The 16,507-nt window shown below is 42.6% G+C and overlaps 1 protein-coding gene across 10 annotated transcripts in view; it reads left to right on the top strand.

Moving 5' to 3' along the window:
- trpm3 (transient receptor potential cation channel, subfamily M, member 3) overlaps window positions 1-16,507 on the top strand; it is a 176,396-nt gene that overhangs the window by 18,813 nt on the left and 141,076 nt on the right. For 3 of the 10 annotated variants that reach the window (XM_031305968.2, XM_031305962.2, XM_035996804.1), the window contains exon 1: window positions 13,058-13,942. The exons of 6 other annotated variants lie outside the window; for them this stretch is intronic. In XM_031305968.2, coding sequence (XP_031161828.1) covers window positions 13,853-13,942 — 90 coding nt within the window. In that variant the 5' untranslated portion in view covers window positions 13,058-13,852. Of the gene's footprint in view, window positions 1-13,056; window positions 13,943-16,507 lie in introns of those variants that run through there. One more of the 10 variants, XM_031305964.2, reaches the window with a different exon arrangement.

Below are 16,507 nucleotides of genomic sequence, written 5' to 3'. Positions count from 1 at the left end.
TGAGATTTTCTAGGAACTTTACCAAAAAGGCTCAGGATGCTGCAAATGTTGGTAAAATATGAAAAAGGCTGGTGGATTTAAGACACAAAATAATTTATTGGATGAATCAAATATGAACATATCTGTCATTGGCTTGTTGATCTTTACATTGTTTAGTTAATTTCCTATCCTGGCCTGGGACACACATTCATACGGTTTAATAAAGTACTTATTGGACTTTAACTTATCATTGCACTTACAATAACGTAGCTGTCCTCAATTTAGGTCATCCTGTACGTCTCATCTGCGTTTTTTCCTGCATCCACCGTGTGCGTTTGTGTGTGTGTCTGTGCGTGCGTGCGTGTGTTTGTGTGTCTGTGTGTGTTTGTGTGTGCGCGTCAGTCGCGGGGGAAACGGAGCAGCCCCGCCCGCTGCAGAGAGCCGACAATTTGAAACAGCAGCGCTGACTTTAGAGTGAAAAATCGTTACAGCGTACATTGATGTTAAAATGTCTACAGGTTGGCAGGACGGTCTGAAATGTTTTGCACGGTCTTTCGCTGTACGTTTTGTTTGTAATGTGAGATGTTCGAGTCACACACACGTCTCGTCTTCATATCAGAAACTAGGAAATGAATTTGACCCATTCTCACTCCCGCTTGGTCAGTGGCTGCACGTGGGATGCTGGGATTGTGTGAGTAATGAAAATGCGATAGAGGGCCCAGGCTGTCAATCAATGTCTTCCAGTGATGCGGGCCCCTGATTGGACCAGGCCCGTAAGCAACGGTGTACCCTTCTTACCGATAGTTACGAGTCTGAATCACTCAATTCTCATTGGCTACCCGCCAATGTGGCAGGTAGATTGACAGTTTCACCCGCCAATCACAAAAGTTACCCACATTTGGCGGGTGGGCGGGTGCCAATTTCATGCCCTGCTTCTGGGGCTTCTGGGTGGATGGTGTCACCTTTTTCCTCATAGTTTACTTATTAGTGTTCATACTGAGCATTTCATGAATGTAGTCATCTGTTACTTTATCCGATGACTGTCAGGTTGTATGACAAAACATCGGATAAAGTAATAGATCACTACATACGGCTGTAGTTACTAGTCCCGTAATCAGCCAAATTCTACGTATTTTACAACCACTCAATTGGTTGATGGGGAAAAAAATCTACACGTTATCTCTACTATCTGTAGAACTAAATCAACCACAGTATACTGAGTGCACTCTCCCTGGTAGCATTGTGTGTCCACCACAGCGTTTTTTTTCCTGAGGCTAGTGTACGTTTTGTAATGCTTTGCAATTGAAGTCACCTATTTAGACCATGCAACAAATGCTAGCAGCGCGACAGTGACATAGGTTCTACTTGGGCGCACCGCCTAGGTAGATTGAGACCCACCCAGGTAGATAATATCCGAATTACATTTTTTCCCAATCAGCAATGTATTTTTTACAGCGCACAAAGACCATTGGCTTCCAGCCCCTCCCCCTCGTGAAGTCGCGCTCCGCGTGCATGACAGCATCAACGCTTCATTTCAGGCTCAGACGGCCACACCGCTGTGAAAGCTCTCTGAACGTCATTTATCAGAGTTCGGTTGTTACCCCTGTCTGCGGCAGTCTACTCCACTCCATATCTTTATAATGGAGCTAACCGGAGCTAACTGCTAACGGAGCTAATTGTTGCTAACTGAGCCTTCAGTTCTCGTTCTTCATGCCTGTATCCATTAACTGTATTTATGGACTTGAGCCCGAACAAAACCGGAGATTTTATTAAGTTGGCTGTAAAAGTTTTAAACTACAACTCAGTTGTTTAAATGTTAGAAAACTTCAGATTAGATCTTAATGAATGCAACAAGGACATGTATAGTAGCCTACAAAACAGTGTGTTTACGATCCCCAAAACACGGATTAAAACACGAACAATGAGCTAACAATTTTTTTTAACTTAACTTTTTTTAAGCCTTAGTCTTATATGATTTAACAGGAGTTAGGAGGAGACAGTATTGAGATTTTTAATAACATGTAACTGTCTGTATGGATCATAGCATTAAGGTTAAGTTACATTTAATAGCCTCTTTGGGCTCTGGGTAATCAGGTATTCTGATCTATCTATATCTGCTGAACCATAACATTTGACAAACCAACCAGCTTTAATTGACAAAGCACATCATGGCTACACTTCGTCATCTTTTAGTCTGATATGTTTAATATGTAAATAGTTATTTATTTCGAAATTCTCTGTTACTGTGTTGTAGCCTAGTTGTTTTTAATAAATAGTTCATAAACCTTCGTTTGAGTAGTTTTTACTGAACCCAGCCATCACGTGCCGTGCTGTCACATCCTGCGCCACCCACCACCACATGTAAATTCTCAACCTGTGGGAAACACTGCGTGATGAAGCGCTGAGTGTGTATTCTGCGCTAAGCACTGCATGTTTGACATTTTTCTGGTCACCGAGAGTTTCAAAATGTTAAACTTTGTGTAAAACGCTGCGCTTGTCACTTTTTACCCAGCTGTCTAATCTCAGTGGAGGAGGGGCGGGACAAATACCACAAAGACCAAATGTAACAACCTACATGTAGAAGTGCTGAACAACAACGGAGGAGAAATGATTACTGCTAGATTGTATATATCTGTCCTCTCCCCTACGTGCTTGAGTCTTTCCTTCATCCAGAAAAAGGGCCAGAGCAAGTAATTTACCTTCTGCTGACATTTTTACTTCCACAGATATTCCGTATTATAGCAAAAGAAAAAAAAGGCTGTGCCTCCAAAGCTTCCCACCTGGGGAACAACTATGCTTAGGTGGACACGCGGCCTTATGAAAGTAACACCAGCGATTGTCCGACCAGTGAGAATTTGGTTGTACAAGAGCATATCGACCAACCGACCAGGAGACATCAGCCCTAGTAGTTCAAAAGTCCATATGTTCAATCTTGTTTGCAGGAACAAGTATATTTATAAGTCATAGAGCTCTAATTTAAGGGATGCCTTTCATGTGGTTATGGTGAGTAAAAGGTCAACCATAAACTTCAACCATAAATCTAATGGTGCTTGTCCTTGTTCTACTGCAATTATGTAGTCGTGAGATACTCGTGGTTTTAACACTTCCTATTATGGGGAATGCCAAATGAAATGCCACATAAATAATTTCTACTGCAGAGAAAAGAGGATTGGCTCTTGCTGTTCCTTTGTCAGACTACCTCACAGCATGAAGTAATATGTGCTAAACTTAAAGGTTGCATTTAACTGGAGGGAAGACTGTCAAGCTCCCCCTTATTTCAGTCCAAACTTCCAGTCTACCTCGCTAGTCTTGTCTCAGTCTCATTTTCCATAACAACACAACTTATATCCCTCATATCTACTCAGTGTTTCCCACACATAGATTAATGTGTGGCGATGCGCCGCACTATCAACACCGGCCGCCGCACATTGCATTACGTTATTATTTTTTAAACGCTATTTAAAACACGTTCAGCTGCATTTCCTTTAACTGCTCTCCTCCGTCTCTCTGTCACTGTGTCTCGCTCGCTCGCTCACACACACACACACACACACACACACACACACACACACACACACACACACACACACAGCTCCTCCCACCGTGCAGTGTTTGGTGTTTTTAGCCCCCAACGTCGCCTTCCAGGCAGCGCGGCAATGGTTATGTTTAGGGTTAAATTTAAAGCATGGGTTAAGGTGAGGGTTAGCTGCCTGGAAGGCAATGTTGGAGGCTTAAAACATCATCGAGCCCACCGTGCACACAGCGTCTGTCTCCATAAAGGAGAGAAGACTGCTGGTGATATTCACTAGTTCACGAAAGGTTGGTATCTATCTCGTGAACAGCTTTACACAATCACACACTAAAAAGTGCTATAAAAATATTTTATATTCTGAATACAGTGTTGTATTGACGATTAGTGTACACATTCTACCGGGTGACTCTTTTTCTGTGTGCTAATCTGACGGCCACATTCTGCGTCATGATGAATCATGCACAAGTTAAAGGAGCCAATGGGATAACATTTCACTGGAATTGTACCTTGTGCGATCTTGTAACAAATACAATTGATTGATTGATAATTCAAAGAAAGGCAGTAGGAACATGCAGGTGTAGGAACATGCAGGTGTAACTGTATGAGCTAAAAGGGTTACTAGCTGGAGAGTGGTGAAATGTCAGAGGAATGTTTTCACTGCAACAGTGACACAATTTTCCGATAACGCTGTATTTTACTATAAAGCCACATTGGATGTAAACAGTAGGGATGTAACGATTCACTCATGTCACGATTTGATACGATTCACGATTTTAAGTTCACGATACAATGTTTTTCATGAGTTTTTTTTTTTAACAGAATAAAATGACATATATTCCTTTATATCTATAAACTACAAAAAACAAACATGTCCTCTTATCAAAAGTGCAACTAAAATAGTATTTCATCTTAAATTGCACAAAAAATAAAGATTTGAATTTTAAAGATGATTTATTTAAAATGTAATAACAGTAACTATAACAACAACAACCAGTTTTTCACCAGTCATTTGCTGTTAAACGACAAAAAGAAGAAACACTAGATGGCAATAGGACCCGGACCAAAATGCAACACTCCCGTCACTGTTGTTTTTAGTCTCCTCTGTGTCTTTAGCTGCACTGTTGTACTCCGTTGTGTTGGAATCCTTTCCAGTGAAATACAGTCACACTACAGTGTTTAGCTCTCAGCATTTTAACCGTGTTTAAGCCAGCTACTAGCTAATAGTAGGCTAACGTTACCTGCTGTAAGTTAACTTGCGTCACGTACTAGGCTGTTGCCTCGCGATTCAGTTTTAAAAATCTCAACCGGTTGTAATCTTACACAATAAAATTGATTTTCTAGCCGATTCACGATGCAACGTTACAGTCCTCCTGTATTATAGAACACATTATCTTTGGCAAATTTAACTCATTGAAATTAACTGAACTTGAATTGGCCTAACAAAATGAATATGCCCATGTGAAGGTCTAGGAGACATTTTATTAATTATGTTTAAGAAGATATTGAAACTTTTTTTTTTATCCCCTCAGATTAGACTGTATGCTCAGGTAAATTTGATTTGGCAGGTGAATTATGTGGTGTTCAGAGGCTGAAGGATCTAAATAATAAACTGAACTTTACTCAGCTGAAATAACTGTTATGCTGTGATAAAGGATGGGCACATGGCCACCCCCTGCAGGTCATTACTTTTAATTAGTGCCATCTTCTCAGTCTGTTACCTGCTGCCGTTTATCAACAGTTGTTTGCACCTGCCGATAACATTTCCCTTTAATGCTAGAGGCCTAAATGTCAGAGCTGAAAAATGTGGACCTGATGTCAGGTATGTGAAGACAGATACTCTGCGACAACTTGTGGGACAGGAGTAACAAATGTGAGTTTATAAGGTTAAAGGCTTGTTACAGACGTTTTAGGAAGCATTCAACTGCAATAGGGCATGAGCATATTAGCATCACTATGATTAGTTGCACAACTCAGATAGTGAGTGATGGTGAGTAGCAAAAAAGTGGAGAAAGCAACACATTTTGAGAGTAAGAATGTGTGTGTGTGTGTGTGTGTGTGTGTTCGTGTGTGTTCGTGTGCGCGTGTGTGCGTGTGTTGTGTGTGGTTCCATCCCGCAGGCTAATAATCATTGCCTCTCTCCAGATGGAAGAGTGTACCCGACTCAGCAGAGGTCTTCCTGCTTCCTCAGGGCAAAGGCAGCAGGGGGTAGATGTGTGTGTGTGTTTGTTTGAGTGCATATGGAGGGAGGTATTGAACTGTCACTTATAGAGAATCCTCCAGGAGATTTGGATCAAACAGAGAAGAGGGAGAGGAGGCCAAATAAGACAGAGGCTTTTGGCACCATCAATCTAAGAACAGACAACTTTGTTATCACATACCTAAAGTCATTTGTTTTACTGAAAAACTGTGTGTCATAGTTTACAACTGTGTGTGTCTATTTGAATGAGGCAGTCATCTACACTTAACGGTACCATGTGTACTTTTTTCTCCATGATTGACTGAGAGCATTATACCCTTAATCACGTCACTCAGTTCTACGCTTATAAAGAAAGAAAGAATATAGCTACAACAAAGAAGTAGATGTCTTAAGTAGAGTATAAATCCTGGAAAACTCTTGATAGTAATTTGGTGTGACTCAGATAAACACAAATAAAAGAATAATTCATTTATTTGAGCAAAGCTACAATTTAAATGTAGGTATTAACAACTGTACCCGTGAAGGTTTTTTTTCTCAGGGCATTACATGGTACCTACTCGACTCGCCTCGACTCTAATCGCGTTTTTTGTTTTTTTCCATTATGGAAAAAAAAACGCGGTACTACCTAACAGGTACTTTTTTTAGTATCGCCTCCGTCGAAGTTCCAAGCGAGCTGAGGCGATACCAAAAGGTGTCGTGAAAACCTGAAGACTACTGATTGGTCAGAGAGAATCGTCACTAATCACTGCCTCATCATTGCTAGCGACAGACGGGGGTGTCCTGAACAACCCCGCCATTCATGTGTTTTTTTTTTTTTTTTTGCTGCCTCCAGCATCTTTTGAAACAAAATTAGTCTTCTGCCTACGACAACAGCCACATACCGAGAATCAAAAACAACACACCTTCGACGTTCTGTGTGTGTGTCGCATTAGGTCACGGCAGTTTCCTGTGCCGCCGCTATGACGACCAGCCACGCTCACCTCAGCCGTGAGGTGGTACTAAATCTGCAATGGAAAAATGGAGGACGGGGCACCGCGGCCGAGCCGAGCTAGTACTAGCAGTGGGTAAGCGCCATTAGTGGACAGTATGTTAGCTGTTCTGAGTCACAACAAATGGGAGCTGAATCAGCAAGATACTCTGTCAACTGAATCACCGCTTTATGAGAGGAATCAAATTTGGTTTCTGTTTGGTTTATTTGTTAATTTGTTTTTTTTTTCTCAAAGGAGAACACAGGGAAATTGATTTACAGAGCAGATATGTAACACATACTTAACATACTTTTTTTCCTCTCGCTCTCCCCTTGCTTGTTCAGTTCATTTCAGTACATTTTTTTCACAGAACTCAAATTAAAAGGTTGTGCATAAAATACAACAATAATATTCCACAGATCTATCTCTTTCACTCAGAGAAACACCCACTGTTCTCTTTCACAAGCATTTTTCACAGAAATGCCAACAGAGGGTTCACATTTTCAATCAGCGAGCAGCTTCCCAGTCGCCCCTGGCTTTGTTTGAATGACAGGTGGAAATGGGCTTCTTTCTCACTACTGTCACAGTTCAGATAGGTGATGTCACAAGGTCTACGTGTAGCAAAAAAAAGTCTTAGAGTAGAAGTGGACTACAGGGAACACCCACTCAGTTTAATTACACATAAATGTGCTCTCACACACATTCATACAGCCGATTTTTCACGACTGTGGATTGTGAGTAAATTATTCAGACATTCACCGATGCACACACAAACACATTCTTACATTTACATAATACCACATAAATCGATATTTACAGGCAGTAGAGCAAAGTGACTTTAGTTGGCACAGTAATCGTGCTTCCAGGCCGGCATCTGTTAAAGTCTAATGTACTGTATATTATGTTGTGATTCTTGTATACAAATGCCATTCACCTCAATCTTAACCTGCTCCAAGATAAATTACCATGTTACACTTGTTTTTCCACTTCATCTATAAATGCGAGTGACAAAACATTTTTTGGATATGTATTGTTTTGCCTTCACCATCTGATACAAGCTCTTAGCTCTGAAGCACTTAAGTAATTCACAGTTAATTGCCTCCCTCATCTGCCAAGTTAAGCTCCCAATGGGAGAAATGAATCACTTTGAGAGAATTAAATCTCGTCTTGTCTTGGCCTTGTGTTTTGCCAGTGCTTTAATGCCTTTTAACATTGTGATAATTAGTGTAGCCAAAAAGAGTGAGAGCATAAAACAAACAAGACACTATGTGCAGCAGGTGTGTTGAACTGGTGCCCCCTGGTGGGTGCAGTGTGCATGTTGCTTGTTTGGAAGTAAACTAATGCAGACTTGACTTCATCTGCTCAGTATCCTGATGCTTTTAGCACTAAAAGGCAATCTCTTTAGTCCTATTGTAGTAAAGTAACTTGCCATTTGATACTGATTCAGAACTCTTATTGCAGCATTATATATGAGTCAGGTTTGAGTTATAGGCCCTAGGCTGAGATGGGTATTGTGCATTAGAAGGTTGCCATCTAGAGTCAGGATGCAGAAAGTGCAGAGTGATGCACTGACCTGAGTTTGCTGAAGCATTTAATGGGGTGAGCTGGAGAAGTGTGAAGTGAGAGGGTTGGACACGGACACACACACACACACACACACACACACACACACACACACACACACACACACACTCATGCTCTTCCTACTACTACACACACACACACACACACACACACACACACATATACACACACTCATGCTCTCTTCCTACTACACACACACACACACACACACACACACACACACACACGCATGCTCTTCCTACTGCGCACACACACACACACACACACACACACACACACACACACACACACGCATACACACTCATGCTCTTCCTACTGCGCACACACACACACACACACACACACACACTCATGCTCTCTTCCTACTACACACACACACACACACACACACACACACACACACATACAAACACACTCGTGCTCTCTTCCTACTACACACACATACACACTCATGCTCTTCCTACTACACACACACACACACACACACACACACACACACACACATGCTCTCTTCCTACTACACACACACACACACACATACACACTCATGCTCTCTTCCTACTACACACACACACTCATGCTCTTCCTACTACACACCCACACACACACACACACACACACACACACACACACACACACACCTGTCTCCACAGTGACGAGATGTACTGTTGACAGAGAGATCTCCCAGAGGTCTCGGAGGTTCCCAGGGGCGAGGTGGATATTCTTAATGACAGTCCCTGTCAGGGCAAAACACCTACTTGCTGTGACGTGGTGACCCAAAAGAGTAATTAGGACGATTACATTACAGTGAGATACTCTATACTGGCATTGATGTATTAGAAAACCATTCCAGGAATATGGCACTGTCATTCATGTTTCATCATTTTGTGTTGCATTGCTGCAGCTATTGTTTTAACTTTAATTTAAGTGAGAAAAACACGGTTCATTGCGTATTGCTCTTTTTTCTTTTATTTTCCTTCAGTGAACACTCTGATAGTCTGTCTTGCTTCACTAAATGAGGTGCTTTAACTACGTTTGTGCTTCATTTTTCCTCAAGGTTCCCTTTTATGAACGCTCAAATATATGACAAACTGCTCCTATTCTATTCTATGTCCATATTATAAGCTTACCTTGTATTTGTTTGGATTTAATACCCCAGCTAAGCTAAAGCATTTGTTGCACAGGTACAGTATGTTCAGATACGTTAATGCTTAATGCAGCTACATTTATAGTAGGCTCGCATTGCCAGACTTAGGGCTGGGACGGTTACCGCATTACCGCATTACCGCATTACCGCATTACCGCAATATCGCGGTCACGTGACGCCTACCGCGGGTCTGAGCTCGTCACCGTCATCACCGCAAAAAAACATTGGCCTGCACATGTGTGCACGTTGTGTCTAATGACATGGATTCATTGATTCTAATGACATGGATTGTGTCTGATGACATTGTGTCTTACATGGATTCAAGGTTTTCTAAACAAAACTTAGTATCAAAAGATAGAGCAAATCCGACCTTTCGCGTGTTGGGGAGTGCAATGTTCCATGACACATAATAACATTCCATTCGTGTTGACTATTAGGCCTATATGCGAGAGTAGCCTACCTGTGTAATGTCTTGTATCGGAGAAATGTCTTTGCCTTTCCTACCATAGGAAAGGCAATTTCTCATTTCTCCGTTCTCAGCTGAGGTAGACACATTAACGTTACAGCTGCAGTGTTTACCATTGCACATTAGCCTAGCAGCTAACGGAGTTTCCTTTTACAGCTTTATCCCAATAAAACGGGGGAGCGTGTCTATGTTCCCCGGGTCCTATGTTCCCATCTTTGTATGAGACTGGGGAACATAGGACCCTTTTTCAAAAAAATGGTCCTATGTTCCCTGGGTCCTATGTTCCCATCTTTGTATGAGACTGGGGAACATAGGACCCTTTTTCAAATAAAGGGTCCTATGTTCCCCGGTCTGTTACTTTTTCCACCATTACTGCCAAATTCCATGGCAAATAGGCCTATGTAGGCCTACGGGCTGTCCTAACCCTAACCCGGGGAACATAGGACCCGGGGAACATAGGGATGACCCCTAAAAGGGCACGGTTGAATTTCAGCCTGCATGCACGTTTCGTAGCCTAAAACAGAGCGGCTTATATTGGTAGAGAGAGCAACAAGTTAGCGGACTGTCGAGTCGCCCTCTCTGCTCTCTGTCTGCTCAGCTGCTAGACGTGCTGCACTCGGGCTGCAACATGTTGTAAGGTTTAAGCCGATGTTTTTTCAGGGTAACACCATTCACTTTACCGGCAGCATTGACAACAGATAAAGCCACCGTGTCTTGAGAAGCTCTAGCTTGTTGTTTTATTGTTCACTTTAAACTCACTTTACATTAGCTTTGCTATCTCTTTTTCCTCTCGCTTCTCCTCACAGCAGCACTCAAACGCTACTCTCCGTTACCGCTCGCTCTCCTTGAGCGACCACACGGGCACTGACGTCACTCACTTAAGGCACCCTGCCATTCTCGCTCTAACTTACTCTACTCTCGTAAGGGGGTTGCGGTATACCGCTCTACCGCAGGATTTTCTTGCTTTTCAACCGCGGTAAGAAAAAATCCATACCGTCCCAGCCCTAGCCAGACTCCACTGTGGCGTAAGGTCTGGCCACACCACAGATACACTCTAGGATAGGAACGCTCTGGGCTTTTTTCCATTTCTTTAAACCAATCACAATCGTCTTGGGCAGCGCTAAGCTAAATCACTCCCATTTGTAGACCTATTCTTTGTAAATCTTTACAATCATTCACCGAAAGAACCAAGCAGGCCTGCCTTGTTGCACGATCCAAATTTTCTTAAAAACTTGGCAATTTTGAGAACGACAAGACACAGAGAGCAGAAGGTGAGTGTCAAAGCCTGACACGCCAGATGCTGCTGTGTGGCATAACATGAACACAAATAGACAATTAAATCGTTCATTTCAACTATTTGTATGACAATTAATCGTAAAACTAAAATTCATGATTGTGACAGCCCTAGTGACGATGTGTAGTATTTCTAATAGGAGCTACCATGTGTTGTCTTCAACACCTCTAAACCCTCAGTGCTTTTATCCCCACACCAGAGAATCACATCACACTGAATCCCTACTCAACCAGTCCAAACATGGCAAATATATCACAGAGTTGTTAATTTATGTGTTTCATATTTTTTTGTTTTGACAAGCATTTGGGTGTTTGAGTGTTTGTGAACCAGTAACTCGCTGGAGACAAAACAGTCGGCGTGGCTAGAAATAGAAATAAAGGCACACCAAGCACCAACAAACAAAAAGATTTGTTGTTGTTGTTGGTATGCATTCAGTTCAAAAAAGCATTACTTCACTGATAAGGTTTGCCATTGTGGATATGTTCTAGGTCCTACAGAACAGCTCTATGGATGGTTGTAGCGTGTGCATCAATAACATTTACAAAATGCAATTTTCTAATGCAACTGAAACAGTGAGAATAATCATTTAGCCTTTATCAACCCTGTTAATCTAAGGCATTGGGTATGTTGTGAATACACCTGTAATCAGGTCAAAATTGTAATTTGGGTCTTAATTAATGAAGGAGCCATTCTAGTAGGTGCAGACCTCTCCAGTCGCCTCTCCATCAGCTCTGTAAAATGTATTCATTAATAGTCTATTTTACAAATATTAGTTGTGCTTTATGTGGTTGACGTTGGATGGTGATGGCATGTGGCTATGAGTCCCTCATCAGGATTGTATATATCAACTTGCCAGTGTCCTGCCGACTCTGCTAGCCTGGGCTAGCTAGCACCGAGGAAGATGAGCTCAAGCTAGCAAAACCATTTCTGTGGCCATGTCATGACTAAGAGTCACTCATCAGGATAGGGAAATCAACTCACCAGTCTCCTGCTGACTCTGCTAACATGGCCGGTCAAAGTTTTCAAATGTAAAAATCAGAGTAAACACTGAGGAAAAGGTGAAGATGGCTATCAGCTACGATTTATGGCTACGATCCGGACTACGTGGACAAACGAGAACAATCTGCGTTCATCTTCATCTTCATTACATCAGAGGTGACACTGAGGCAAGAATGGAGGAATTGAACACCGACTGCTGGGCATCCTGTTGGCCAGTGTGTAGGCATAGGACGGTGAGCTGGGTGGCCTGCGTTCCTCGGCCGGTTTCCAGCAGGATGTCAGGAGCGGTGGCATCCTTTCGCCGAGACTTGGCTGGATCCTGGAGTGCCGGTGCCATTCAACCAGGTGACTCGTTTTCTGTGTGCCGATCTGACGGCCACCTTCTGCCAAGTTGAAGGAGGTGATGGGATAACATTTCACTGGAATTGTACCTTACGATTTCATGTGACAAATAAAAATGGAAAGATTGACTGATTAAAGGTCAAAAGAAATACTTGAAAATTAAGAAAAGAGTTAATTGTCTTTTCTGTTAACGTAATTGCAGCGCAACATTCTTGTCAATACAGCAAACAATATGGAATATGACACATAAGTATCACATCAATTTAACCACTTTAGAGCTTTTATGTATAAATATGTCCCACGTGCAAATCAGTAAGTAGGTCGTACTCCTCTCCGCTGCCACATTACCAAGTTGTTTCATGTGGTTCCGTCCTCGAGCTCCATCTGAATGCATATATAAGACAGTGCTTCACCCATTTCCCTTTTGACTACCATACGTTGCCTCTCACATCTCTTTCCTTCCATTCTCTCCATCTTGCCTTCGCTCTCTCTATCTGTCTGTCTCTCCATCGCTCGTCTTTTTTTTCCCATGCGCAGAAGCATCTTTTTCTCTTGCATCCTACCCCCATAGTTTCAATTTCAGCTTGTTCATCAGTGTTGGTTCTTATTTTATGTCTCCCCATTCACCCTCTCCCTCCATCTCTCTGTCTTTCTGTGTTCCATTCTCCCTCTCTCTCTCCTCCTCTCATCTTAGAGACAGTAGTGTGCCTGCAGCCTCAAATCTAAGCCGCTGCCTGTCAGGCTGCTCCGTTTATGCGCTCTGCGCTACTCTCCTTTCCTCTCCTCTCCCCTCTGCGCTTTTACTGCACTGCACTGCACTGCACTGCTCGGCTCGTCTCTCCTCTCCATCTCTTTTTCTCTTTTTTCTCTTTCTCTACCTGCATCCCTTTCACCCCACACGCTCTTATCTCTGTCGTGCATTGCTGCGCTCTGCTCATTGTTGTTTGGGAAATTACACTCTGGGTTTCTTCGCGCCAGAGCCGAGTACACTCCGGCTACTGGTGGAAGAGGAATCAGATGTTCTTGGTGCTCCAGGTTTGGCTTGCCTCGGACTCTTTGGATCTGTGCGGCCCGGAGAGGAGAAGAGGGCAGGGAGGGGGGGGAGGGTGGGCACAGAGCTGCCCAGGTGAGAGCGTCATCTGCTTGGTGGAGTAAAGGCTTCAAGGTGGTGGCGGTAGTGGTTGATGGTTGTCCGTGGAGGGTCATGCCCTGGGACTTGCGTGCTTTTCGGCAGTTGGAGTTGGAGACCCTCTCCCATTTTTGCTCCCCTAGTGGGGCAGGATTGATCCTGGTCCCGGGAAAAGCCGCCGGGCACCAGTGGCTGCACCGTGAAGAGCGGGCACCATGAACCAGCTGGATGCGCCACGGCCAATCAACTGGACCATCAGAAAACTGTGCCATGCAGCCTTCCTGCCATCTGTACGCCTGCTAAAGGTAAAAGAACACAGGGGAAGGGAGAGTGGGAATTAACTAAAAAAAAATGGATGCCCTGGGAGGTTTAGTAAAATATGTCAGGCAGCTCTTCTGCTATCCTGCCACTTTCTAAAGGGAGATTAGTAGAAAGGTGTGAGGACACAAAACGATGGAAAAACTGCTATGCCACATGTGAGTGTACTTAATGCATAACCCAGTGGATGTAAGGCAGGCTTTAAGATGGGATACAGGGAAAGATGAAGTCAAAAATTAAGAGAAGTATGGCATAACACTAAGCTTTGGAAGTAGGGGGATGCGCAAAGAGGGGAGGATAAAAATGGAGGCGGGAAAAACAGGAACATGATGTTAAAGAGATGCACACAGAGAGTGAGACAGAAATTGGAAGCGGCAGTGACAAAGAAAGTGTGTTGAAAGAGAGAAAGCAACGATTTATAAATGGTTAAGAGCAAGACAGAAAATGAAGGACGGGGGATGACAAGACATTGACAACAAGAGATGGAAAGAAATTAGAGAGTGAGAGTGGATCATAGGGGTCCGTGTTGTGTATAGCATGAGTGTAGCACAAAAGGGTGAAGGTGAAGAGACCAAGTGAAAGGAATGCGAGAAGGCGAAAGGAAAGGTAGATGGTGAATGGAAGAGACAGAATATAAGGGAAGAGAGGCTTTGTATGGATGGGTGAGCGGAATTGGAGATGACAGACGGGGACTGAGGAGATTTAGGAAAAAGGTGGATGTGCAGCATCAAATCCCAGCAGACAAGTGTTCAAAATAATTAAACAATGTTCCTTGGTGTAAAACATGGTTGTTGACTTGATATTTTGTTACAATTAGCCAGATTTAGTTGAAAAAATACACTTTTTCACCTCATCACCTGAGCAGAGGGGTGTAATATAATGTGTGTGAATGAGTGTATATTCATCTGTGTATCTGAGCATGTGTGGGTGCATCAGTGATCCTGTGTTTAATAGACTCTGTTCAGTGCCTTAAAAAGGCTTGCTAACAGACATTTGGAGCCTAAAATCTCATCTTTATTCATCCATGTGCTTGTATAAGCTAGTTACAGGTGCTGTTTAAGAAGGGCTATTGTGGGAGGTCTTGAATAGATCTTCTCCACTCTCCTTTGATCTGGCTTTATCAGAGTTTCTCACAGAACACTATAGTAGTAGTCTCTGTGATGTTGAAGCACACAACTGCCTGGGCTTACATGTCGACCATTTGCATTTCAATTAATATTGTAATCCAATTGTTTTTGTGTGTGTATCTGAATGTATATAGTGTGGTTGTTTACACCTGCTTTACTGTGGAACTTTGCATGAGGATGCACAGGATACGCTGTTTTATCTATGCATGTGTGGGTTGAGATTATTCAGAGCACCCTAACGTGCTGTATAAGTAATGCAATATACAGTATTTCTTTAGATTCAGTTGATTAATTTTCCCCCTTCCCTAAGCTCTGCAGGACTTAAGTAGCTGCTGTCAAGTGAGACCTTTAGACACTCTGTGGGACTGCACTGAAATAAGTTTTTATTTGAAGTTCAGTGTTTCCCACAGGTTGAGAATTTACTTGTGGCTGGGTGGCACAGGATGTGACGGCACAACGCGTAATGGCTGGGTTCAGTACCAATGGGTTCAGTTATAAACTAGTCAAATGAAAGTGAAAAGAATGACTACATAACATTATCAGATACTTTAGAATGAAATAACTATTTACATATTAAACAAATAAGACTAAAAGATGATGAAAATGTTGCGACACCATGCTGCATTTGGCACTATTTCAGGGTAGTTATTAGCGCTGCACGATACGAGGAAAATATGTGCCCTAACATTGTTGAATATCGCGATAATGATATAACTTGTTATAAATAAATTTTAAAATGTAGCCTAGTTAGTTCTGCATTTCTGCTGCTTTCAGTATTTTGCTAAAATACAACAAATTGCACGTTCAATTTTAAACAAATGACAAAAAAGTGTAGCCATAACGTGCTTTTTTCTGCAGATACTATACATGTCCTGATGCGGTCATTTAGATCTCATCTGAGCAGATTTCTGTCATTCAAACAACTCTGAGTTGTAGTTTAAAACTTTTACAGCCATTTTAATAAAATGAAGGGTTTTATTCAGACTCAAGTCCATACATACAGTTAATGGATACAGGCATGCAGAACTAAAGGCTCGGTTAGCAACGATTAGCTCTGATTAGCAGTTAGCTCCAGTTAGCTAGCTCTGTTATAAATATATGGAGTGGAGGAGACTGCCGCGGAGAGGGGTAACAACCACACTCTGATAAATGACGTTCGGGGAGCTTTCACAGCAGCGTGGCTGCGTTGTTTCAACGGTTTTATTAGTACAGTTAATCCCACGACAAGAACACCAGCAACATGCTACTACTAACGTAACGATAGCCTCTCTGAGCAAGTGCAACGTTGACGCTGTCATGTACGCGGCACTAACCTTCACGAGGGGGAGGGGCTGGAGGCAGCTCCTCTGTGTGCGCTGTAAAAAAAAAAAAAAAATACATCGTTGGTTGGAGAAAAAAACTTAATTTGGATTTTATCTACCTGGG

Source organism: Sander lucioperca, chromosome 2 (genome assembly GCF_008315115.2).
Source record: "Sander lucioperca isolate FBNREF2018 chromosome 2, SLUC_FBN_1.2, whole genome shotgun sequence".
Classification (NCBI taxonomy): domain Eukaryota; kingdom Metazoa; phylum Chordata; class Actinopteri; order Perciformes; family Percidae; genus Sander; species Sander lucioperca.
The sequence above is the reverse complement of the archived record's forward strand: the minus strand, read 5'-3'. Positions and strand labels throughout refer to the sequence as shown.